This window comes from Neoarius graeffei, chromosome 6 (assembly GCF_027579695.1).
Source record: "Neoarius graeffei isolate fNeoGra1 chromosome 6, fNeoGra1.pri, whole genome shotgun sequence".
Lineage (NCBI taxonomy): Eukaryota > Metazoa > Chordata > Actinopteri > Siluriformes > Ariidae > Neoarius > Neoarius graeffei.
The window spans coordinates 22,874,355-22,901,399 of NC_083574.1; the positions used below are offsets into that span (position 1 = coordinate 22,874,355).

General features: G+C 44.6%; 1 protein-coding gene across 1 annotated transcript in view; it reads right to left on the reverse strand.

The window, feature by feature from the left end:
- LOC132887802 (segment polarity protein dishevelled homolog DVL-3) overlaps window positions 1-27,045 on the reverse strand; it is a 174,013-nt gene that overhangs the window by 37,890 nt on the left and 109,078 nt on the right. The window contains exons 3-4 of the mRNA XM_060923448.1: window positions 17,264-17,388; window positions 5,964-6,100 (exon numbers count right to left, since the gene is read on the reverse strand). Coding sequence (XP_060779431.1) covers window positions 5,964-6,100; window positions 17,264-17,388 — 262 coding nt within the window. The remainder of the gene's footprint in view (window positions 1-5,963; window positions 6,101-17,263; window positions 17,389-27,045) is intronic.

The following is a 27,045-nucleotide window of genomic DNA, read 5'->3' on the forward strand; positions in this document are numbered from 1 at the left end:
ATGGCCCTTTTCCACTACCCTTTTTCAGCTCACTTCAGCTCGCTTCAGCTCACTTCAGCCCGACACGGCTCGCGTTTCGACTACCAAAAACCAGCACGACTCAGCTCGCTTCAGCCCTGCTTAGCCCCTAAAACTCGCACGGTTTTGGAGTGGGGCTGAAGCGAGCCAAACCGAGCTGAGTGAGGCTGGGGGCGTGAGCAGACACTCCCCTGTGCACTGATTGGTGAGGAGGAGTGTCCTCACATGCCCACACACGCCCCGCGAGCACGCTGGGATCTGTAAACACCGTAAACCCGGAAGAAGAAGAATTACGAGAATCTCTGAAGCCTTATGCGCCTCGCCTCATCTATACGCTCTTGCCAGTATCTGTTGGCGTTGTCGGTGACAACAAGCCACAGCACCAAGACCAGCAACACTAACGACTCCATGTCCTCCATGTTTATTGTTTACTATTCGGGTCGTGAGACTACCGCTGAAAAGATCACATCGTGGACGAGTTCGCGGAGCGCAAGGCTCGTCGTATGCCCTTCAAATAATGCGCACAGTAGGCTATTGATGTTTTATTATGAGCCATGTACAGTATGTCGCCTAATGTTTTTTTGTTTCTGAGTTACATGTTCGTTTGAAGGACTTAATGTACAAAATAACACAGTTGCACCCCGTAGTGTTGAAATTGGTAAACACAGTGCATTGTGAGGTTTGCACCGCCCTCCTTTTATTTCTGACTCTTCCTGTCACCGTTGCAACCTCTGAGCGCTCATTCGTATGCCCTTCAAATAATGTGCGCAGTATAGGCTATTGATGTTTTTATTATGAGCCATGTACAGTATCCTAATGTTTTTTGTTTCTGAGTTACATGTTCGTTTGAAGGACTTGATGTACTAAATAACATAGTTGCACCCGGTAGTGTTGAAATTGGTAAACACCGCAGTTGCGGACATTTTGTAGCCTAAAATGATGTTATGATAAGCTTTAATAAAGGGCCCGGTCATTTGCCCCACCCCCGGCCCGGCTCTGACTTGTTCCGCCACTGTCACTGATGTCACTGTTTGCGCTGCTTAACGACATCACGTGACGTCCACCCACTTTCGCTAACTCCACCCAATGTGTCCACCCACTTCCAGCCAGCACGGTTCAGCGCGGTTGTAGTCGAAATGCAACTCCAACAGCCCCGCTCAGCTCGACTCAGCACGGCACGGCTCAGCCGCGTTTGTAGTGGAAAAGCGGCAATAGATAATGCAACTCCTCTTAAAAGGAAAATGGTCAGAGACAAAAAATTAGCACCCTGGTATAATGATGACACTCGCACATTAAAACAGACCATTCGAAAATTGGAACGTAAATGGCGTCAAACAAAATTGGTAGCGTTCAAATTAGTGTGGAAGGAGAGCTTCCTGAAATATAGAAAAGCTCTTAGTGCTGCTAGACCAACATATTTCTCCTCCCTAATAGAAGATAACAAAAATAATCCTAGATTCCTATTTAATACTGTAGTAAAATTAACCAGGAATAAGTCCACTATAGACACATGCACACCTGCAGCAATGATTTCATGAATTTTTTTAATGACAAAATTGAGAATATGCAACAAAAAATTCAAACTACTAATTTAAAGGTCAGACAACGTAAGTGATCCTGTAGTTAACAATATAACTGTATCAGATCAGCAATTAGAATGTTTTACTGCCCTAAAAGAAACTGAATTACTTTCATTAATCTCGGCATCAAAAGCCTCAACTTGTTTACTAGATCCCTTACCTACATGTCTATTCAAACAGATAATACCTGAAGTAATTGAACCGCTTCTAAAAATAAGTGGGAATAATAAATTATTCTCTTAGGATTGGCTATGTACCCAAATCCTTTAAACTAGCAGTTATCAAACCCCTGATTAAAAAAACCTGACCTTGATCCCTGTCAGCTGTCCAATTATCACCCAATATCAAACCTCCCCTTTATCTCCAAGATCCTTGAAAAAGCTGCGGCACAGCAGTTATGGTTATATTTACATAGGAATAACATCCATGAAATGTATCAGTCAGGATTTAGACCTCATCATAGCACAGAGACAGCTCTGGTTAAAGTAGTAAACGACCTACTGTTGGCGTCTGATCAGGGCTGTGTCTTGCTGCTTGTGTTGCTGGACCTTAGTGTAGCATTTGATACCATTGATCATTCCATTCTTCTGGATGGACTAGAAAATGTTGTGGGAGTTAAGGGAACGGCCCTCTCCTAGCTCAGGTCTTATTTAACTGATCGCTATCAGTATGTTGATATAAATGGTGATATTTCTAGACATACTGAGGTAAAGTTTGGTGTTCCACAAGGTTCTGTCTTGGGTCCACTGCTTTTTTCTTTATACATGTTACCTCTGGGTGATATTATTCGTAAACATTGTATTAGTTTCCACTGTTATGCTGATGACACACAGTTGTACGTTTCTGCAAAACCTGATGAGAGACACCAGCTTAATAGAATTGAGGAATGTGTGAAGGACATTAGACACTGGATGCTTATTAATTTCCTTCTACTTAACTCTGACAAGACTGAAGTACTTGTACTAGGACCACATGCAACTAGAAGTAAGTTTTCTGATTACACAGTAACTCTGGATGGCCTTTCTGTTTCTTCACGTGCAGCAGTAAAAGACCTCGGAGTGATTATCGACCCCAGTCTTTCATTTGAAACTCACATTGATAACATTACCCGGATAGCTTTCTTTCATCTCAGAAGTATTGCTAAGATAAGAAATTTATTGTCACTACATGACGCGGAAAAACTAGTTCATGCTTTCGTTACCTCCAGGTTGGATTATTGTAATGCCTTACTGTCTGGATGTTCCAATAAGTGCATAAATAAGCTCCAGTTAGTTCAAAATGCAACAGCAAGAGTCCTTACTAGAACTAGAAAATATGACCACATCACCCCTGTCTTATCCACACTGCATTGGCTCCCAATCAAATTTCGTATTGATTATAAAGTACTACTATTGACCTTTAAAGCACTGAATGGTCTCGCACCACAGTACCTGAGTGAACTTCTGCTCCTCTATGACCCGCCACGCCTACTTAGATCAAAAGGTGAAGGCTACATCAGGGGGCAGAGCCTTTTCTTACAAAGCCCCAGAGTTATGGAACAGCTTTCCAAGTAATGTTCGGGAATCAGACACAGTCGCAGTATTTAAGTCTAGGCTGAAAACATATCTGTTTAGTCAAGCCTTTTGTTAATGGTGTTTATGAGGTAAAGGTGTAGATCTGGAGGGTCCTCAGACAGAGTGTTTTGGTAAACTGGGATGTATGGATGCTGTCAGTCCCCCAATCGCTTGCTCACTCAAGTTTGTTGACGGTGTAGTGGCTGGCTGCTTTATGTCCTGGGGCTTCCTCATACCTTCTGGCTCTCCCTTTTTAGTTATGCTGTCATAGTTCGTTGCCGGAGTCCTTGCTTGTACTCAGTGCAATATGTATACTGTTCCTACTTATTCAGGTGACATTGGGCATACCTAACAACCTGTGTTTTCTCTCTCTTCTCCCTCCCAAATCTGTCCCTCTGAGTTACATGTCAGTCCTGGGATCGAGATGCTGACCTCTTCTGCTCCTTGGACCTGCCTGATCCATCCTGGTGCCCTGTGTCTGGTTGGAGTCTTATCGCATCGCTCCTGTGGAGGGCGGCCCCATGTGGACAGTTGGGGGTCACGCCTGGAGGACGCTCTGGACTCTTGCAGTGGTGCTTTTGTGGCTGGGGACTGCAGTTGACTTGCTGACTTTAGGACTGCAGTTGACTTGTTGACTTTGGCACTACGGTTGTCGTGAACGGTTTTGCTCTCGGGTTTCCATCGGTGGGGGGTTTATAGCATTAACGAAGCTGACTTTATGTTAGGACTGTTAATGTTATAGTCATGTTGTCTGTTGTTGCCCGGATGGGGATGGGTTCCCTTTTGAGTCTGGTTCCTCTCGAGGTTTCTTCCTCATGTTGTCTGAGGGAGTTTTTCCTTGCCACCGTCGCCACAGGCGTGCTCATTGTGGATAGATTAGGGATAAAATTAGCTCATATTTTAATTCGTTCAAATTCTGTAAAGCTGCTTTGCGACAATGTTTATTGTTAAAAGCGCTATACAAAAACTTGACTTGACTTGACCTTTAGAGAAGGCCCAAACATATCAGCATTTCAAATGTCATATTTTATTTCTTTCATAATTTCATTATAATTATTCTCTTCCAATTTTATTTTAGCCTCATTTTCTATCAAATCTGCTTCAGAAATTAAAGGGTTACTGTCCTGAAAACATTAAAATAGACTTATCCAATGAGTGTTTTTTGTTTGTTGTCTCTAGGCTGAGAACAGTTTCGAGCTGGCTCACTCATTGGTTAGGACTTCATTGTCAGGACAGAAGGCCATGGCAGTGTATGTTTATGTAGGAAGTGACAGATGAATTAACCAATCAGATTTTGATTTATAGTGGGATGGACCAAAAATTTATTGCCCTAGGCCAATGTGAGTTTAACCACGAGTCAGCACCATCAGCACAGCAGTTAAGTAACCTTCCAGCCGCTGTAGCGTTCATCAGCAGTGTTAGCGAATGCTAATAAAGCAGTCAATCCAGTGCTATCGAGAGCAAGTAGCACAGGCTAACAACCAAGAAATTAAGATTTCTGTCTCCAGACTCTTCCATGCACGCGTGCCACAATATTTTTCACTCATACTTAAGTATTCATTTCCCTGTGTAATTTACTTAGTTACTTTTAAAATCAACATCGACAAGTACACACAACAGAGCTACCTGGTGTCTTTCTCTTTTCCGGCGAACAAAGAAATGCTTCTATGCATGCACAGCAGAAAACTCTCTCACTGAATATTCACATGAGCTCTGACGTATGAGATCATGTTGTCTTGACAACCATTCAATATTCATATACCATATACAACGCTTATTCTCCATTGGGTAGCGTGATGTAATACACGTAGGAGTATTGACACGATATGCCAACAATACTGCATAGTCTCAAACCAAATGAATGGAACCCGCTAGAAGGGAATAGAATACATGTTTTTATTCCATCGAAAAATTGTCCTGTATGTATAATTAGTAATGTAGTATACTAAATATTATATTATTGTACTAAAGCCAGACACTTGCTTCCATTTATTCCAAAAATCTTGCTTCCAAAAATCTGTTTCTATTCAATTCAATTTTATATTTATATAGAGCTTTGTCATATTGACGTCATCACAAAGCAGTTTTACAGAAATCCAGATATAAAATTTAAATACACGTTTTTTTATTCCATCAAAAAAAGTGTCCTATATGTATAATAGTACAGGATATTCAACTAAGCTCCAGCTCCATAAAATTCCTTGTTCAGCTAGACTTTTGTAAACAACTAACTTGACTGAATTGCAGCAACAGTCATTTTTATTGACTCAGAAAGTCGGAAGAACCTCATCAATCCTGACCTCAAAATCCAAGATGTCTGCTCAGCACATCAACAGGAAGTGAAAGCTGTAGTAATATACTGTGTATTAGCACTTCTGTCTAATTTGTGTTTTATTAAACCAGTTGTACAGACAATACTGTCCAACTTCTCTCCATCGGCATGTTGCAATGGTGTTTGTATGCGCAAAATACCACGTAATACATTGTTATCACTGGTAATGCTAACAATGGCCAATGGCTAACCTGACTAAAGCAAAGCAAAGGTTTTCCTGGGCATACATCTTGGTTTTCCGACTTCTTGTACTGGAACACAGTCAACTCGGTTGTGACGTCATTCCTAGTTCCAACTTCCGAGGTAAATGGAACGCAGCATTTCGTCACATTTTAAGAGTATCTTGTTCATGTGGTAAAACAGAAATGTAGAGACTCATCCCTCTTTTGCAGGAACAGTTACATAATGGAACCCCCACCCTGCTCTAAATATGACATTTAAAGAGTCACTAAAGAGCTCCAGACAGGAAAATAATCTCACCATGGTCATGGGTGTCTTTCCTACGTGGTCTCTCTCTTTCTCTCTCCCTGTCTCGTTCTCTGTCTCTCCGAACTGAAGTGCCGACGTCGGCCTCTGTGTCATTGTCCAGATTGTCCTGACTGCCCGCTGCATTGGCACTGAAAAGTGACAGATGGAGAAACAGATAAAAGAAAGAATAGCTGTTAAGCTAAAAGAAAAACAAACTGCAAGCCAGTGAGGCTGATCCACCGCACACACAAACACACACAGGTACAGCTTCAGACCTTTCAGAAGAGTCCTGCTGTGTAAATGTCAACTGCTGCTGTAAAGGAGTTTTGAATGTCAAACTGTAACGGTGTTACCCAAGGTTCAAGTATGAATTTTAGTTCGGGTGCCAGGCAGGCCCAAAATCCTGCCACTTAAAAGTAACCACCGCCAGCAATAATAAACAATAACAAAAGTAGGTTTTAAATGTGCATGCTCTTTACTTATTCACACAAAAAAATAATGACATCAATACAACCCCATAACAACCTTATGCTCCCAATACGGCGAACGGGGCATGTAAAATAAAAAAAAGTCATGTAAACCCAGTACTCGTATGTGTGTGTGGGGATGTTAGCGTGTGTGGAGGGAGAGAGAGTTTGTAGTTCCAGTAGCGCTTGGTAAACGAGCAGCAAGGGGCGTGTGGATAAACGCTTTAACTCACAGTTCTGGAGCTGGCTGTGTAAACTGGACTGTCCTGGATCCGAAGCTTCAACAGTCCTTAGCCATCCGCTTCCCACATTGGGCTTGAAGTAGCTATTTGCTCCTCTCACCTGTGGCTTGCGATGTACCTCCGTCACGGAAATCTTGCTTGGGTCGGCTTGCAATTTCTCGCCGCAGATTCCGTCGTCGGCAACAATGTACAAGTCTTCCACTTGGTTTAGCTTCCACTCCAGAATCGCGCCTTCATGCTTTGCTCGTACAAGAACCAAACAGAGCTCTGTTCTGCTCTGCTGCGCTACACTTCCTCTCCTCCAGCTACGGATGCAGCATAGTGACATTTAAAACAAGCGCTTCGTCAATCACGCGTGGCCACTCCCCCAATCAGCGCTCGCAGGTGTTGCGTGTTATGTTATTGAGGTGAGTGCTGTGTCGTTTTAGTGGGCTTTTGAAAGGTGACAGTCACAGGGGAAAACGTTATGTCTGAGGGGCAGAATGTATTTCGCCACATTCCCCCCCTCCATGGGAAGACAACCCATGGTTGGCAAGAGACAAGAGACTAAGTGAAGCCGAAAAAGTCTTCATCATCGGAGTCATCCTCAAAGACTTTAGACAGTGCCTCCATTTCCTGTCTCTCAATCTCAGCTGCTGTGGGAAAGCAGGGTTTGAGGTAGCCTGGGCCCGCCCATCCTAAGCGTGACGCAACATGAGGGCCTGTTGCGAGCTTAGTCTGGCCAGGCAAGCTATCTACAGCTCTTCCAAGCTCCCGAAAAATCGGGAACCAATCAACTTTGAGCATCTCCAACGGCCCTGGGTAGAGGCGTGTTCAAGGCACTGACGTAGCAGAACTGCGACCGGAAGCCATAGATTGTTTACAGAATCTATGCCGGAAGCGCTTCATTCACGAATGCTGTATTGAAAGCATTCAACAGGAAGTTCTCATTGAAAACAGAGCAAAGAGCAGCCCTGGAGGTATTTATTGAAAGGAAGGACGTTTTCGCCTTGCTTCCGACCGGCTTCGGTAAGAGTTTAATAATAGGATGTCTATGGTTTAATCTACCAGTTAGCCCCGTCGCGTCGCATACGTCAGAGGAAAGAGTGATGTGATTGGTTTAAGCTTCGTCACAGCCTTTTCTGGCTTCGACCAGTAGCAAACTGAGGCATTTCAGGGAGGCGGGTCAACCACGGGCTCTGGGAAACGGTTGGGCTTAATATCTTGGCCAGACCAATAGCTCGTAGAGCTTTGCAGTCGCGTTAGCCAGACTAGGTTTGAGGTTGTTGACGTGGACATTGCTCAGGTCTTCCCCAGAGTCTTCCCGTACCACCTCAAAGTTCACAGGGCCCAACTGCCGCAAGACTCTGTAGGGTCCCTTCCACTTTGGCGCCAGCTTTGCAGAAAAGTGTTTGGCCTTAGATGACTGAGTACGGTTGCGCACCCACACTCTGTCCTTAGGTATGTACTGAACTTCTTTTCTGTTCTTGTTGTAGTTCCTAAGTTGTCTTGCCTTTGCTTTCTTACTGCTAATGTGTGCTTTCTTTTGCAGGTCTTTTAGGTGTCGCACAACATCGTATCCGGCGTCGTCAGGGGTAAGGTTTTGTCCTCTGAGGAGTTTGTCCATGGGACTACGCAACTTCCTCCCAAGGTGCAGCTCGGCAGGAGTAGTCCCAGTCGTCTCGTGAACAGCGGAGTTGAGGGCAAATCGGAATTCAGGTAAGTATTGGTCCCATTTTCAATGGTTATCTGAGACATAGGATGCGATCATGGATTTCAGATTCCTGTTAACCCTTTCAGTCAGGTTGGTTTGTGGATGGTATGTTGTGGTAAGTTTGGGGGTGACTGACCAGGTGTGACAGAGTTCCTTGAACAAGCTGGACACAAACTGAGGCCCTCTATCAGACAGGATATAATCAGGTACGCCCCAGTGGGTAAGTATTTCATCACGGATGATGCGGGCTACCACGGCAGAGGATGCTGTACGGAGGGGAAATAACTCTACCCAGCGGGTATAATAATCGACGAGGACAAGTAGATATTCATGTCTGTCCGGACTGCGGAGTAGAGGTCCCATGAGGTTAACTCCAAGCATCTCATTGGGATAGCTCACAGTGGTTTGTTGGAGTTTCCCACATGGCTTCTGGTTGTCTCCTTTGCATGTCTGGCAAACTGTACAGGCACGAACATAGCTCCGCACTTTGTCCCACATCTTAGGCCAGAAAGCCACGTTGTGAATGCGTTTGTAGGTCTTGAACATACCTTGGTGTCCACACCAGGGGGAGTCATGGTATGCTGCCAGGAGTGGAGGTACTAGTGTCTTTGGTATCCACACACGAAAGTGATGCTTCTTGTCATCGTCATCCAGCTTGATCATTCTGTACAGCAGGTCATCAACCACGGCATAGTTCTCTCCGACGTCTTCACAGCCTTCAGCCAGATCTTTCATGACTTTCTCTATCTGGGGGTCTTTGTGCTGTTCCTCCCACAAGGTCATGGTGGAGAAGGGAAAATTTTGTGGTTCCTTTTGGCTCACAGCCAACATACACGAAGGCCCCACAGGACATTGAGAAAGGGCGTCCGGTGCTACATTGAGTTTCCCTTTGCGGTATTCAATGATAAAGTTCAACTTCTGGAGGTGAAGGGCCCAACGGAGGAGACGACTGGAGGTCTTGGTGTTGCTGAATACCCACTGCAAGGAGGCATGGTCAGTCACTACTGTGAACAGTTTGGGTTCCAGGTAGTGCTGCCATTTTTCCAGCGCCCAGACGACCGCAAGACATTCCTTCTCCGTTGCGGAGTAGTTCCTTTCAGCCTTGTTTAAGCTTCTGCTTGCGAAAGCAATGACCTCTTCATGGCCGATCCCCTTCTTCTGTGCCAAGATGGCACCAAGCCCCAAGTCACTGGCGTCTGTGTAGACGAAGAAAGGAAGTTCTAGGTCAGGATGACCAAGGACAGGAGGAGACATAAGGTGGTCTTTTAAGGTTTGAAAAGCTTTCTCACACTTCTCATCCCACTGGAAGACACGGCCTTTCTTCTTGAGAGCGTTGAGTGGTTCTGCGATTTGAGAGAATCCAGGTACAAACCAGTAGTACCATCCTGCAAGGCCAAGGAATCTCTGCACCTCCTTGATCGTTGTTGGAGCCGGGTAAGCCTTGATGGCCTCCACCTTCATGGGGTCTGCAGTGGTTCCTTGGGCGGAGATGACATGGCCCAGGTACTTTATTTCCTTCATGCAGAACTTGGACTTTTTCAGGTTCAAGGTGAGTCCTGCTGCTTGAAGCTTTTCCAGAACGGCATGAAGGTCTTGGAAATGACGTTGAGATCACAATATCATCTAGGTACACTAGACACACTTTTCCTTTAAGCTCAGCCAACACCAGATCCATTAAGCATTGGAAACTGGCTGGGGCGTTTTTGAGTCCAAAAGGCATGACTCTGAACTGGAAAGTGCCCATGTGGGTCACAAAAGCTGTCTTGGCCACACTTGTGGCGTCCATGGCGACCTGCCAATAGCCACTGTTTAGGTCTAGAGTGGAGAAGACAGTGGAGCCGGCAAGTGACTCTAGAAGTTCATTGATGTTGGGCAGTGGGTATGCGTCGGTCTCAGTGAATGCATTTAACTTTCTGTAATCAAACACAGAACCTAAGCGTTCCACATTTCTTTGGGACAAGGACAACTGGTGAGGTCCACCCGGAGTAAGATGGTTCGATCACACCTTGATCAGGCATGTCCTTCAGATGCTGCTCCACGACTTGACGTTTTTGCGCAGACATCCTGTAGGGTTTTTGCTTGATCGGCACTTCACTGGTGGTATGGATGTGGTGCTTTAACACGTCAGTCCTTCCTGGCTTCAAAGAACATAGATCTGGTTTGGACTCCAGAAGCTGTCTAAAACCAGCCTTCTCCCACTCTTTCACCTCAGCATTCTCTACTGCAAGATCAATGTAGTCTTGAGCGGTGAGTGCCACAGGCTGTGGGGGCAAGCAAGGAGGGGGTATGCAAGACATAAGAGTAGCTCCAAGTGGTGTAGTGTAAAGGGTGGTTTGTTCATCATTCTGCTGGAACAGATATCTCTCTGGCCTCCCCTTGAAACGGTACTGACAGTCAGCTGCATGGATTTGCAGTCTGCTGTGAAATAAGTAATCGGGGCCAAGAACTGCTTTGTAGGCCAAAGCTTTTGGGGACAGGACTGCCACCTCATACATGCATGAAACCTCACCCAAGTTGATGGTTACTTCAGCCTTTCCAAGGGGCGTCTCAGTCTCTCCATTAGCGAGGAAGAGAGGTCCGCTTGTCCAAGGCTCCAGGTCTTCCTTGGGCCTTTTGAGAGCTTTCCAGACCTGTTCGTGGATGAGTGTATAGCTTGCCCCAGTATCAATTATAGCCCTGCCATTCCAAGGTCTGATGTTGACTGTGACTGCCAGCTGCCGGGGAATACTGAAGGTGCTTCCCGGTGTTGTGGTAGACATACCTTTGATCTGGTTCTTCGAACTCTTTGTAGTGGTAAGGTTGATGTTGCCATTGCCCTGCTGTGCTGGCTTAGATGGCCGAGACGTGTTCTTGGGACAGTGTTGTGTGGACTGACGGCCTCCAGGAGATGGTTGGTATTGAGGGCAAGAGCCAGGTGGATGTTGACCTTTACAGCGCCAGCATGTAATAAAAGGCGTGTCCAAGTCTGTAGATTTGGGAGTGTTTTTCGCCCTCTGTACACTTTTGTCATGCGTACCATGCTGTGTTTCATACAAGGATTGTTGCTCTAAGTCTTTTTCCAGCTGATGGCCGAGCTTCACCAACTCTTCAACATTCTGAGCCCGACCCCGTAGGCAGGTAGCCAGCCGTGGTTTGACATTTTTTAGAATGAGTTTCACTATCTCAGCCTCAGTGATGGTGGGTTTCCATTGTTTACAAAGGGCACGGTGAGAGAAGGCAAAATCATGGATGGACTCGTTTTCTTTCTCCCATCAGTTTCGTACTTGGTCCGTGAGCTCCTCTTCGTAATCATCAGACAGGAACGTTGACAGAAACTTTTTCTGGAACTGGGCCCAGGTAAGGACCTCAGTCATGGCAATCTCCCACCAATCTCTGGCTGTGCCGTGCAGGACAGTTCGGAAGGTAGCCAGAATCTCTGCGTCAGACAGAGGGTGAATGGCTAGAAAGTCACGGCACTTAGAGAGGTAAAGGACAGGGTCTGGATTGTCGCTTGCCTTGCCAAAGGTAGGAAATGACAGTGTTAGAACTTTTAGATGACCAGACTTTGTTCCAGTAGGTGGCGTTGTGGGTATGAAGCTGGAGTGGCTGGGCAGTGAAGCTGGAGTGGCTGTAGCTGTAGTGTGAGGGGTTACTGATGGCCTCATGCCAGTAAGAGGAGATGTGGTTGAGACATGTTGCTCAATCTTTTTCTCTAACTCCGTTATCTTGTTGGTAAGTATGTTGTACTCTTTTGTTATGTGTGCTGGTAGATGTCCTAAAGATGTGTTTATTTGGTTGGTAATTCTAATACAGCTGTCCATGTTCTGTGACAGGTGCCCACAGTCTGCTGCAACAGCCCTCCTCTGGGACAAGACCTCCTGCTGTACCTCGGCCTGTAACTGTTGGACCATGAAACGGATTTCTTCCAGTTGTGTAATACTTTGGTTTTTAACTTCTTCTGTGATAATGGTTTTAATGGCCTTCAGCAACTTATCCCATTCATTCTCTGTTTTCTGTGTACTAGCTGTGAGTGCTGCACTGAGTTTTTCGAATTTTGTTTTTGCCGTTTCAGACACTACCTCCAACTTGGCCTCCAAGTGAAAGCGGCTCCTGGCCACTAGTTTAGTGACCTTACCGAGTTGAGCATCCTGTTGTTCCAGTTTCTGAAATATCAGGGCCCAGTTGTCAGGAGTTTTTAGCGCCAGTGCACCGAGCTTTCGTGCTGGTGTTGGGAGCTCCATAGGCAAGTCACGCTGCACTGAGGTGTCTGAAGACCATGATGGAGAAGTGTCCAAATCCATATCTAATGGAGAGGCAGCTGCGGCCTGAGTGTAGTCTGAACCAGTAGTCTGTAGCGCAGCTGTTAGCAGATTGGATGGCTCAGCGGTCAATGAAGGGGGCGCTGTAGACACAGTAGGCCACTGGTCTGCAGTAGCAGTACCAAGAAGTCCAGGGCTAGTAAGAATAAAAGAGGCATCGCAACGCAAAGGAGGATAGAGGAACACCCGATGCTCAATTTGAGGTGTGCTTATGTCAGGTGGTGAGGTTTGTGTCTCAGGAGACGTGGGGACGTCTGTGTGGCTCTCCCGTTCTGACATTGCGGCTTTAGGTTGTGACATAGGTTGTGTTATTGATTATTAAATGATGTGAAAAATGATGTTTGAAATGTTTGTGTTTTTTGTGTGTCTGTATGTTTGTAGCAAAATGTACCCCACTTGAAAAGTAACAAGTTACACAGTTATCAAAGAGACATGTAAACCAATAGGGAAATACCCAGGCAATTATCATACAAAGAAAATTCAGCAGTGTGATAAAAATTTAACACAGACCTGAGCACAGGTTCAAAACACCAATATCAGCACAGTATCAGTGATAACACAACATAGCAGTGATAGCACAGCATAGCATACACACCACCATCAATACAGCGTTCAATTCAACAGTAGTTTTTTTTTTTATTTAAAGTGTCCCACAAGTCCAAAAAGTCCAAGGAACAGTCACTAAACAGTTCAAGTCCTGTTAATTACAGTTCATGTCCCTGTTAATTATAGTTCAAGTCCTGTTAATTACAGTTCATGTCCCTGTTCGGGTGCCAATTCTGTAACGGTGTTACCCAAGGTTCAAGTATGAATTTTAGTTTGGGTGCCAGGCAGGCCCAAAATCCTGCCACTTAAAAGTAACCACCGCCAGCAATAATAAACAATAACAAAAGTAGGTTTTAAATGTGCATACTCTTTACTTATTCACACAAAAAAAATAATGGCATCAATACAACCCCATAACAACCTTATGCTCCCAATACGGCGAAAGGGGCATGAAAAAAAAAAAGTCGTGTAAACCCAGTGCTCATGTGTGTGTGTGTGTGTGTGTGTGGGTGGATGTTAGCATGTGTGGAGGGAGAGAGAGTTTGTAGTTCCAGTAGCGCTTGGTAAACGAGCAGCAAGGGGCGTGTGGATAAACACTTTAACTCACAGTTCTGGAGCTGGCTGTGTAAACTGGACTGTCCTGGATCCGAAGCTTCAACAGTCCTTAGCCATCCGCTTCCCGCATTGGGCTTGAAGTAGCTATTTGCTCCTCTCACCTGTGGCTTGCGATGTACCTCCGTCACGGAAATCTTGCTTGGGTCGGCTTGCAATTTCCCGCCGCAGATTCCGTCGTCGGCAACAATGTACAAGTCTTCCACTTGGTTTAGCTTCTACTCCAGAATCGCGCCTTCACGCTTTGCTCGCACAAGAACCAAACAGAGCTCTGTTCTGCTCTGCTGCGCTACACTTCCTCTCCTCCAGCTACGGATGCAGCATAGTGACATTTAAAACAAGCGCTTCGTCAATCACGTGTGGCCACTCCCCCAATCAGTGCTCGCAGGTGTTGCGTGTTATGTTAATGAGGTGAGTGCTGTGTCGTTTTAGTGTGCTTTTGAAAGGTGACAGTCACAGGGGAAAACGTTATGTCTGAGGGGCAGAATGTATTTCGCCACAAAACAAGCCTGAGAATTGCAGAAGCAATATAACGTGGTGTGTGTAATATATATATATATATATATATATATATATATATATATATATATATATTACACACACACACACACACACACACACACACACACACAGTGGTGCTTGAAAGTTTGTGAACCCTTTAGAATTTTCTATATATATTTCTGCATAAATATGACCTCAAACATCATCAGATTTTCACACAAGTCTTAAAAGTAGATAAAGAGAACCCAGTTAAACAAATTAGACAAAAATATTATACTTTGGCATTTATTTATTGAGGAAAATGATCCAATATTATCTGTGAATGGCAAAAGTATGTGAACCTCTAGGATTAGCAGTTAATTTGAAGGTGAAATTAGAGTCAGGTGTTTTCAATCAATGGGATGACAATCAGGTGTGAGTGGGCACCCTGTTTTATTTAAAGAACAGGGATCTATCAAAGTCTGATGTTCACAACACGTTTGTGGAAATGTATCATTGCATGAACAAAGGAGATTTCTGAGGACCTCAGAAAAAGTGTTGTTGATGCTCATCAGGCTGGAAAAGGTTACAAAACCATCTCTAAAGAGTTTGGACTCCACCAATCCACAGTCAGACAGACTGTGTACAAATGGAGGAAATTCAAGACCATTGTTACCCTCCCCAGAAGTGGTCGACCAACAAAGATCACTTCAAGAGCAAGGCGTGTAATAGTCGGCGAGGTCACAAAGGACCCCAGGGTAACTTCTAAGCAACTGAAGGCCTCTCCCACATTGGCTAATGTTAATGTTCATAAGTTCACCATCAGGAGAACACTGAACAACAATGGTGTGCATGGCAGGGTTGCAAGGAGAAAGCCACTGCTCTCCAAAAAGAACATTGCTGCTCATCTGCAGTTAGATCACGTGAACAAGCCAGAAGGCTATTGGAAAAATGTTTTGTGGATGGATGAGACCAAAACAGAACTTTTTGGTTTAAATGAGAAGCATTATGTTTGGAGAAAGGAAAACACTGCATTCCAGCATAAGAACCTTATCCCATCTGTGAAACATGGTGGTGGTAGTATCATGATTTGGGCCTGTTTTGCTGCATCTGGGCCAGGACGGCTTGCCATCATTGATGGAACAATGAATTCTGAATTATACCAGCGAATTCTAAAGGAAAATGTCAGGACATCTGTCTATGAACTGAATCTCAAGAGAAGGTGGGTCATGAAGCAAGACAATGACCCTAAGCACACAAGTCATTCTACCAAAGAATGGTTAAAGAAGTTAATGTTTTGGAATGGCCAAGTCAAAGTCCTGACCTTAATCCAATCAAAATGTTGTGGAAGGACCTGAAGCAAGCAGTTCATGTGAGGAAACCCACCAACATCCCAGAGTTGAAGCTGTTCTGTATGGAGGAATGGGCTAAAATTTCTCCAAGCCGGTGTGCAGGACTGATCAACAGTTACCGCAAACATTTAGTTGCAGTTATTGCTGCACAAGGGGGTCACACCAGATAATGAAAGCAAAGGTTCACATACTTTTGCCACTCACAGATATGTAATATTGGATCATTTTCCTCAATAAATAAATGACCAAGTATATTATTTTTGTCTTATTTGTTTAACTGGGTTCTCTTTATCTACTTTTAAGACGTGTGAAAATCTGATGATGTTTTAGGTCATATTTATGCAGAAATATAGAAAATTCTAAAGGGTTCATAAACTTTCAAGCACCACTATATGCACATGCACGCACACACGCACGCACGCACGCACACACACACACACACACAAAGCCACCAGCAGAGGGCACTCAAGAAACGCTGTATTTTTCCAAACTTCTGCCAGCTGCATTTCCACTGATTTAATTATTAAACTGGGCACACAGGGGGTCCGGCAGCCAGAGACAGAGCCGGAAACACACACACACACACACACATACAGAGAGAGGAAACACCAGCAGGACAAACAGCCATACATACACATGTATGTTCACACAAAGATAAAGGGAGTGGCCAGTAAAGCAGCAGCCCTGGTGTGTGTACTGTACGTGTGTGTGTGTGTGTGTGTGTGTGTGTGTGGTGGGGGGGTGTTATAAACTTTTAGTACAGCCGAACAAGTGAGGAATCCCTTCAAATGAGGGTTTTTCTTTCATCTTTCATTCCCCCCCAAAAAACCCAACATTTTGAGAAATCAATCAGAGTACACATTCAACATGGTTTAACTGTCCCGAACAAGAACCTGTGGATGTTCTGGCTCAATTTACACAAACCTCTGAGATAACTAAAGAGGTGACAGTGATGACAATAAAACCCAACGTATCATTATTACAGTGTAAAACACCATGGTGTTTTACACTGTTGCTCAATCCACATGGAAGAAGTGATTGGCTGTTTCTCAATAATAATAATAATAATAATAATAATAATAATAATAATAGACAAGAACAAAATCTTTTCCAATCTATGCATTTCTGCTGCATCATATCCTAGCTGTCTAAGCACTGTTCCCCTCACCACACACACACACACCATCCATGCAATGATCCTTAAAGAAATCAATGCATTTAGAGTGAAATATTGATCAATATTGATGAGGATGAGTGAGTGTGTATGTGTGTGCGTGTGTGTGTGCTGGTGATGTGCTGTGAGTCAGTCTTTATTCACAGTGACATACACACTTAAACACCGCATGCTAAGAGTCATGGGTCAGTTCCAAAAACACATTTCGACTTCCCAGAATTCTGTCAGGCAGGAGGGGGAGACGAGTTTTATTAGTTTAATTTGAGGACAAATGAGACTATTGAATGAAAGGATAACAAGTGTATCTGCGTGTATACTTGTGTGCTTTGAACATTTTCAGATGTGTGTTTAATGTTACTAAGGGCACTCTCTTTCTTATAGACACACACACACACACACACACACACACACACACACACACACACACACACACACACAGGTTACTCACTGGAAGGAGGGTGGTCTGGAGTCTCCAATGCCCCCTGTCCTCTCTAATGGAGGTGGAAGATCAGCCTGAGTCTCTGCACACACTGAACCTCCATCTGAGCCGTGAGAGCCATCGGCAGAGACCAACTGCAGAGAGAGAGAGAGAGAGAGAGAGAGAGAGAGAGAGAGAGAGACCAACAATAAAAAATTAGACAAGAGATACAGACAGAGACACAGAGAAGGGCACAGAGGAATTTAGACAGAGAGACACAGAGAAGGGCACACACAGAGAAAGAGAGAGAGAGAGAGAGAGAGAGAGAGAGAAACAAAGAAAACAGAGTGGGACAAAGACAGACAGAAAACAGAGAAAGCAAGAGACACACAGACAGACAGAGATCAACAGAAAGAAACAAAAAGTGACATACAGACAAGGACAGACAGAGAGAGAAAGACACCGAGAAACAGCGACAGTAACAGAGACAGAGAGATGCAGAGACAGACAAAGAGAAACAGACAGACAGAAAAAGACAGAAAGAAGAATAAGAATGGATGGAAAGAAAGATGGACAATAGAAAGGGGAGACAAACAGGGTGAAAGATGAAGAAAGAAAATAGATAAAAGAGGGTGAAAAAACAGATAAGGTGAATAACCTGAATGAGTTTTCTTGGAGTATAATAATTTCTGGTGAAGGTAACGTGCAAAAGTAAGAAATCTGAACACACACACACAGTCATAGGACACTAACAGTGTCCTCCAGAGACACTTAAACGGATCAGAGCGTAATAAGGAATGGAGTGCAGGTGATTATAGTGCCTTCATAAGACAATACTGACAAAGATATCATTCCAGACTCAGCGCGCACGCACACACACACACACGGGCAACAATGTACGACCAGTTTGCTGATTTGATCTTCTTATTATGGATATTTGAAGCTGTGTTTTTCACTCACCCCGTGACTTCACTTAGCTAATGGAATCAGACGCAGCCACGTGATAACGTACTACTCTCCTTTTAGAACAAAAAGCCTCAACTGGAGGCTGATACATACCAAGCTTGCTGTAATTCCATTTATTCATTTGGGAGGCACTTTTATCACAGCGAACCAGAATCCAATCAGATTTCAGGAGTGTTGCTGACTAAAGTCCCTTCGCACACATAACACGCAACACCATAAACGTTCCAGCAATCTCCTGGTGTTAATGAGACCAGCTGATGCTGTGAAAATCTTTTAAGTTAACAGTCAGTGGTGAATATCATGGCAATGATATGGCATACAGCTGAGAGGAAAATGTAAGGTTTATGTCTGAGAGGGTCTAAATGTTTTTGGACCAGGTCAATACAATGTCAACAAAAATTCTCTGGCTCAGAACTCGTTATGTAGAATAGAGGTCTTGGGTCCATCTTGGTAAGCACGAATACAGTCCTGTATCTACTAGGCATGTAACAATTCACCCAATTCTCAATTCTCAAAAAAAAAGTTAAAATTAAAATGAAGAATTTTTTTTTATTAAAACAAAAATGTTTTTTTTCCGTGATCAACAAAAACTTCATTTTCTTAATAACCAACAATAATTATTTACCCAAATTCATAAATATTGGAGTAAAATATAATGGCCTATTACTAAAATATTCCTTTTATTAAGTATGAAAGGGTGTACCCTGCCTTTCGCCCGTAGTCAGCTGGGATAGGCTCTAGCCTGCCTGCAACCCTGTAGAACAGGATAAAGCGGCTAGAGATAATGAGATGAGATGAAAATGTAATAACAAATAGGGCTTTCCTTAATAAACTTTGATGAATGTATTACCTCCAGCTGCTTCTCTTTTCTTTAGCCTTCAGCAGTCTGTTAAAAAACAGCTCCGATTTCTTGTTAAATCTATTTGTACAACATCTCTTTCCCATTTTTTTTTGTGATATAAGAGCTGTTTTACTTCTGCCTACAGTGAAGTCACATGCATTCCTGGTACGGTACATTATCGTGCCCTCTGCTGTGTAAACCATGCACTTACAGTAAGGAAAACCTAAGATTTCGCAGCCTGATAATAATCATGATTTATTTTATTGAGTTGAATTATCATAAATTTGTATTGTGATTTATTGTCAACAATATATAATTACACTGTAGTATCTACTTAACAGTTATTCCATGAAATCGAGTCGTACATGAGCTGATAGCCTACGAGGTGTGTAGCACTGAGTTGGCTTATAAGCCCTGTAGGATGAGATTGAGTGGAATAATTATTTTTATTCTGTCCACATTCACTGGATTTTGAGAAACAGAGCATTTTTATTTTTTGCAAATTCGATAAATCTCGTCTCGTCTTCTTCCGCTTATCCGGGGCCGGGTCGCGGAGGCAGCAGTCTGAGCATGGAAGCCCAAACTTCCCTTTCCCCAGACACCTCGGCCAGCTCCTCGGGAAGAACACCGAGGCGTTCCCAGGCCAGCCGAGAGACAAAGTCCCTCCAGCATGTCCTGGGTTTTCCCCAGGGCCTCCTCCCGGGGGGACATGCCTGGAACACCTCCCCAGGGAGGTGCCCAGGAGGCATCCGAAAGAGATGCCCGAGCCACCTCAGCTGATTCCTCTCGATGTGGAGGAGCAGCGGCTCTACTCCGAGCTCCTCCCGAGTGACTGTGCTTCTCACCCTAAGGGAGCGCCCAGCCACCCTGCGAAGGAAACTCATTTCGGCCGCTTGTATCCGCGATCTTGTTCTTTCGGTCATTACCCAAAGCTCATGACCATAGGTGAGAGTCGGAACGTAGATTGACCGGTAAATCGAGAGCTTCGCCTTTTGGCTCAGCTCCTTCTTCACCATGATGGACTGGTAAAGTGACCGCATCACTGCGGAGGCCGCACCAATACGCCTGTCGATCTCACACTCTATCCTTCCCTCACTCGTGAACAAGATGCCGAGATACTTAAACTCCTCCACTTGAGGCAGGACTTCTCCACCAACCTGGAGAGGACAAGCCACCCTTTTCCGGTCGAGAACCATGGCCTCGGACTTGGAGGTGCTGATTCTCGTCCCAGCCGCTTCACACTCGACTGCAAACCACCCCAGTGCATGCTGAAGGTCCTGGTTTGCAGACGCCAACAGGACAACATCATCTGCAAAAAGCAGAGATGAAATCCTGTGGTTCCCAAACAGGATTCCTTCCGGCCCCTGGCTGCACCTAGAAATTCTGTCCATAAAGATTATGAACAGAACCGGTGACAAAGGGCAGCCCTGCCAGAGTCCAACATGCACTGGGAACAGGTCTGACTTACTGCCGGCAACACGAACCAGACTCCTGCTCCGTTCGTACAGGGACTGGACAGCCCTTAGTAAAGAGCCCTGAACCCCATACTCCCGAAGCACCCCCCCACAGAATACCACGAGGGACACAGTTGAATGCCTTCTCCAGATCCACAAAGTACATGTGGACTGGTTGGGCAAACTCCCATGAACCCTCGAGCACCCTATGAAGGGTACAAAGCTGGTCCAGTGTTCCGCGACCAGGACAAAAACCACATTGTTCCTCCTGGATCCGAGGTTCGACTATTGGCCGAATTCTCCTCTCCAGTACCCTGGAGTAAACCTTCCCTGGGAGGCTGAGAAGTGTGATTCCCCTATAATTGGAGCACACTCCCCGGTCCCCTTTCTGCCACTCCAGATGCCTCAAGTAGGCTGTCCCCGACTGCCATGCGATGTTGCAGAGGTGCGTCAGCCAAGACAGCCCCACAACATCCAGAGACTTGAGATACTCGGGGCGGATCTCATCCACCCCGGTGCCTTGCCACCGAGGAGCTTGCTAACCACCTCAGTGACTTCGGCTTGGGTAATGGACGAGTCCACCTCTGAGTCATCAGCCTCCGCTTCCTCAATGGAAGACGTGACGGTGGGATTGAGGAGATCCTCGAAGTATTCCTTCCACCGCCCGACAATGTCCCCAGTTGAGGTCAACAGCTCCCCGCCCGCACCGTAAACAGTGTTGGCAGAGTACTGCTTCCCCCTCCTGAGGCGCTGGACGGTTTGCCAGAATTTCTTCGAGGCTGACCGATAGTCCTCCTCCATGGCCTCACCGAACTCTTCCCAGTTCCGAGTTTTTGCCTCCGCAACTGACCGAGCTGCGGCACGCCTGGCCTGCTGATACCCATCAGCTGCCTCAGGAGTCCCAAAGGCCAACATAGCCTGATAGGACTCCTTCTTCAGCTTGACGGCATCCCTTACTTCCGGTGTCCACCACCGGGTTCGGGGATTGCCGCCACGACAGGCACCGGAGACCTTGCGCCCACAGCTCCGAACAGCCACGTCGACAATGGAGGCAGAGAACATGGTCCACTCAGACTCAATGTCCCCCGCCTCCCTTGGAAGCTGGGAGAAGCTCTCCCAGAGGTGGGAGTTAAAGACCTCCCCGACAGAGTGCTTGGCCAGACGTTCCCAGCAGACCCTCACCATACGTTCGGGCCTGGCAGGTCTGTCCGGTTTCCTCCTCCGCCAGCGGATCCAACTCACCACCAGGTGGTGATCAGTTGACAGCTCAGCCCCTCTCTTCACCCGAGTGTCCAAGACATAGGGCCAGAGATCCGATGAAACGACAACAAAGTCGATCATCGACCTCCGACCTAAGGTGTCCTGGTGCCACGTGCACTTATGGAGACCCCTATGCTCGAACATGGTGTTCGTTATAGACAAACCGTGATGGACAACGGTTCGACAACGTTCGTTATGGACAAACAAATTCAATAAATAAAAACTTTAAAACTTCTGACAAAATCATTTCCACTTAGAATGTAAAGAAACTGGCAAAATGACAGTAGTAATTTGTGAAAAATGCTATAATAATAATTCTTGAAAAATAAAGATATGTTCTTAGCATCAGATACTTTTATTCCATGTTTGGCTGCTTTTTTTTTGTATTTTTTGGGGTTTTGTTTTTGAGTAGAGTTTTAATTTCGTCCTGAATTGGTTCAGCAACACACTCTGCCAGTTTATTTTTCCCTACTCACGGTATACGAGTAGAGGAAAATTAAATGGCGGAGTGTGTTGCTGAACCAACCGAGGAAGAAATTTGTATCAGTAGAGTTGCCAATCAGAACATGCGATTGCTCATATCCAGTGAATGTGGACAGAATAATACAGTACAGTCAAATTTAATCTATGATTTCCTATTATAAGATGACAATAAACCAGATAGATTTCAACCTGTTTCTAGGCATTTTTTGCTCATTTTAAGCTGGAAATCACTTTTGTTTTATTGGCAGATTATTTTTCACATAAACATTCTAGAATGAAGCAAAATCATTTGTAAAGGTTTAAGTAAAATATTACTAGGATGCCAGGGGACAGATTTGTTTCAACTTGGGTAGGAACGGGAGTCGTTTTGCTCCCGTTCCCACATGACAGCATAATAGCAGAAAATATACGGTTTTCAGTGTGAGCAGGAATGGAGAATATGTGAGCTCATATATGTATAAGAGGGCAGATAGTGAGTTCCTCCAAGTGTTTTATGGTAACGCTGCCATGTGATGCAGCATGAGCAGTATGCAGTGGTTAGCTTTGCATGTGCTGGGAGGAAGCATGTTAACCTTCACCCTCCACAGCTGACAGCTGTTGTGTGATAGGAGAGAGCTCGCTTTTGGATGGCAATTGGTAAAACCAAACAGTAGACAATGGGAGGGGGAAAAACAAACCCTAAAGATTTATTGAGAATTCATTCCTCTGGTCCATTGGTCTTGGGTTGGGATGCTCTCCCAATGTCTTTGTGTGTTTCCTCTGGGTTCTTTGGGTTCCTCCAACCTCCCCAAAACATGGTGGCACTAAATTACCCCTGGGTGTGGATGAATGTGTAAATATGTGAATGCATGATGTTTTACAATGGATCAGCATCCCAGTGAATTTTGAGAAAATTCATCAACTTCCATTTAGTGAGCTTCGATGAAACAGTTTATTTTGTATGTCTCAATATTCTTGTTCATGGCAATTATACATATGGGACAAATGCAGTGGATAGAGGTTAGGCTGAAAAATGTTCAGATGTTCTGGTCAGCAACCAACCAGAAATGCAAGTAAGACCATTATAGGAGGAAGAACAGGAGCCATAACTAGACACGAGGATTAGTGTAATTGCTAGCCTTCAGAATCTTGAAAGTCGAAGAAGGCAATGCATAATAATAATAATAATAATAATAATCCATCATTCATGTATTCATCTGCATCCTGGTCAGAGTTGTGGGAACACAGACGTACACCCTGGATTTGTCTGCTCATTCACACCTGGAGCAATTTAGAGCCCCCCACCCCCCTACCAGGCTTGTAGTACTTGAATCCAGGACTCGGACTCGAGTCTGACTCATGCACTAATCTTAAGGACTCGTGATTTGACTTGGACTTGAGCACTCATGACTCGGACTCGTGCACTAACTGCATTCGGACTCAAATTGGAGACGAGGACTCAGATTTTTTCTTTATTTTTTTGTAACATGCCATAATAATATGGCATATTTATATCTACATTAATTTTTATACTAATTTCATGCAGTGTTGTTTTTATTAACGATGACTATGACGAAATGATTTCGTTAACGCACCTTTTTTCATGACTAAAACGAGACAGTGGCGAGCTAAACATCACGAAAATATGGCGAGCTTTGATCACGAAAATATGACGAGACGTATCTGTTGTTTTCGTTGACTTGACGAGACGAAAATGTTAGTGGGTTGGCTATAGGACTATCAAAATGCATGGCGTTTCCTCCAACAGCGCGTGCAACCTGTCTGCCAAAATGCTGAAAATATCAGCAATGCACCTGCATCCTGTCCTTGTTTGGTCACACCCACCAGGCACAGTGCACACCGGGGCAGCCACACAGTTCATGGACCATGGCGACGGCAACGCCAGCACAAGGGCTTGGTGGGCGGAAAAGACGCAATGATTTATGGACATACTTTACACATAATCCAGCAGAAAATAAAATGGAATGCCTTGTACTGGGAGACAGAGGTACACGCTGTGGCTATAAACTACGTGGCAAGAATACGACCAACCTCAAGAGGCATCTAAAGGCTCACCATGCTGCTATTTCTGCAACGCTAAGTTAACGTTACAAGACGTCCTTAACAGATCATGTATACATTTGCTAGCTTTGGTTAATGTCACTCAACAATCGGTCTGTGATGTATTTCCTATGAAGTTTTCCAAAACACCATGACCTGGCGAAAATGAACGGGACCGCTAGCTTCATGCTAAAGTTGGCTTGGTTAAGCTAACTTAAATTCATTTAACATATCATGAGTAAAACTTGTCCTGCAGGGATTATTGGTGGGACAGCAACTGAATGCTTTGTCATATATTGACCCATATTTGAGTTACTGTGAAACATACGGGGGAAATGTGGCTTTTCAGACTTGTTGCTGTGCCTTAATATGTCTAAATGAGCAGCAGCACACCTGGCTACTCTAATGTTAGCAGCATGTTTAGCCATCATATTTACATTAACAGACAGCGTGGTCATCTTCTAGTTGTGTGTTCATCATGACATGTTTGTGCTCTATCAGCGCACTGCGACATGTTAAACGGAGGCAGAAACACGAGTCTGTGAACAATGGAGTATACACACTAGCAGACATCCCAACCTGCAGAAACCCATTTCAGGGAGGTGTCGTGACACATGACTTTTTTCCCCATCAGCCGGGGGGGGTCATGACACCTCCCTGAAATGAGTTTGGATGTCTGTAAACCAATCAGGATGCTCTTTGTCTAGCATGCGCTACATGAACAGGCACACACGCAGACTCTCTCGCGCTCCCTCACGCACTCCGTCATATGCGCGATGCAGATAATGTTTCGCGTGCACGCTCTTGCTCGCTTGCTCTAGATCCCGGGAGATATTATCCAATTTGCGGGCATCAGGGAGCCACTATCAATATGCGGGAGACTCCCGGAACTTCCGGGAGACTTGGGATGTCTGCACTAGACAGCGTTTATGTAGAGAGCATGCGCGCTAGACAGCGTTTATGTAGAGACCCGTCAACCTCGATTACAATTTCCTATCTCTGTATTGGCCTAATTTAATGTTTTAAAGTAATTATTTTTTCGACTAAAATGAATGACTAAAACTGGACTAAAACTCTTTTAGTTTTCATCGACTAAAACTAGACCAAAACTATCAAGGATGGAATTGACTAAAATGTGACTAAAACTAATAAGCATTTTGTCCAAAAGACCAAGACTAAAACTAAATCAAAAATGGCTGCCAAAAACATATGTAGAAGAACTATCGAGGAGACAACAGGGACAACCTGGAACTTCAATCGTCATTTGGCAAGACTCCACCCAGAGAAGGAAGTGACACGCTATGTTCATTGCTCTGTTGATAGCGGGGCTTGCTTGCTGACTGATAAACTAGCTAGTGTTAACCCTCTCTCATGTTATTTGCCCTGTTGATAGTGGGCGGGGCTTGCAGAGTGATGAACATGCTTTTTCTCTGTAGCCTATTAACTAAAATGGGGCAGTCAAGCAGTAACGTTAGTTCAACACAGGAGCAGAGACGGTTTCACATAAAGGCAGCAACAGCCACCGTCAAATGGTGCAGTTGGAGTCTTGTTCTCGGATTCGACTAGGAATTTTCTTTAAATGACTTGGATTTGACTCGGACTTGAACACTGGGGACTTGAGACTGGACTCAGACTCGAGGTTTAGTGACTTGACTACAACACTGCCCCCTACCAGTGTGTTTATAGGACGTGGAAGGAAACCGGAGAACAGTGAATCCTTGATAAATATTGTTACGCAGACACTCTCTCAAACAGCAACCTAGCCAAAGTGTACAGGGACCGGAGGCAGCTCCTTCTCCCACCTGCCAAAAAAACAGTGATAAAAGCATAGAAGTGACACAGTGCCAAGACCCATCCTTAATAAAAGCTTCCTCAGGCCCAGAACTTCATGGGAAAGTGCCTGGTGTGAATATGAGGTGGGAGCACAGAGAGGACACAGGTACTTCCCTGAGTCCAGCATGGTGGGAAAAGTGTATCAGAAGTCAGCAGGGAGCGTAAGCGATGTTAAAGAGCACACCTTCTGTTTCTCTGCAGTGTGTGTATTAGGGGACACAGGCGATCTGGCAACGTGGGTGTGTGCCTGAATGGATGCATTCTTCCTGTGTGTGTCTTGGCAGGAAAAAATGCATGTGTGTTGGGAAAAGAGAGAATGAGAAAGTACTGGGTGTACAGTCCTGTGTAGAAATCGCAACGGCTAATGGAATTTATGGGCTAAATCAGCGTGAGTGCGCTTTATTGCAGTGAACAAAGAGAAACAGGGGTTTTTGCCTTGATCCTGGCCTGCAACGAGTATAATGTCTGAACTACAAGACGCGTTTCATTATGTCTGCTATTATAACATACTGTGGTTATGGTACTCTGGGAGGTAAGGGAAGGCATGTGTGTGTGTGTGTGTGTGTAACATTACATTTTCATCTCATGACAAAATCAAATCGCCGAACTTTTAACACAGTATTATCACAAATACAACGAACACAATACAACAATTCACAAATACACCAAGAACATTTTAAGCACAGATGCACACGTCAGAGACCTACAGTATACTACCAGTATCAAGTTTGCGCATACAAAGCAATTTCTTCTTTTTTTAAGAACTATTTGTGACGCCTCACCGAATCCAGGGACACATGTCGGCCGAAACGAATCCGTGATAATCGCAAAAGAAGCTTTTTTTTTTCGAAATTTGTGATTTTTGTTTTTTTTCCATCATGTGCAAGTTGAGATCTTGAAGAATGCAATCAGTATTTCAGATAATAGATTGTTTT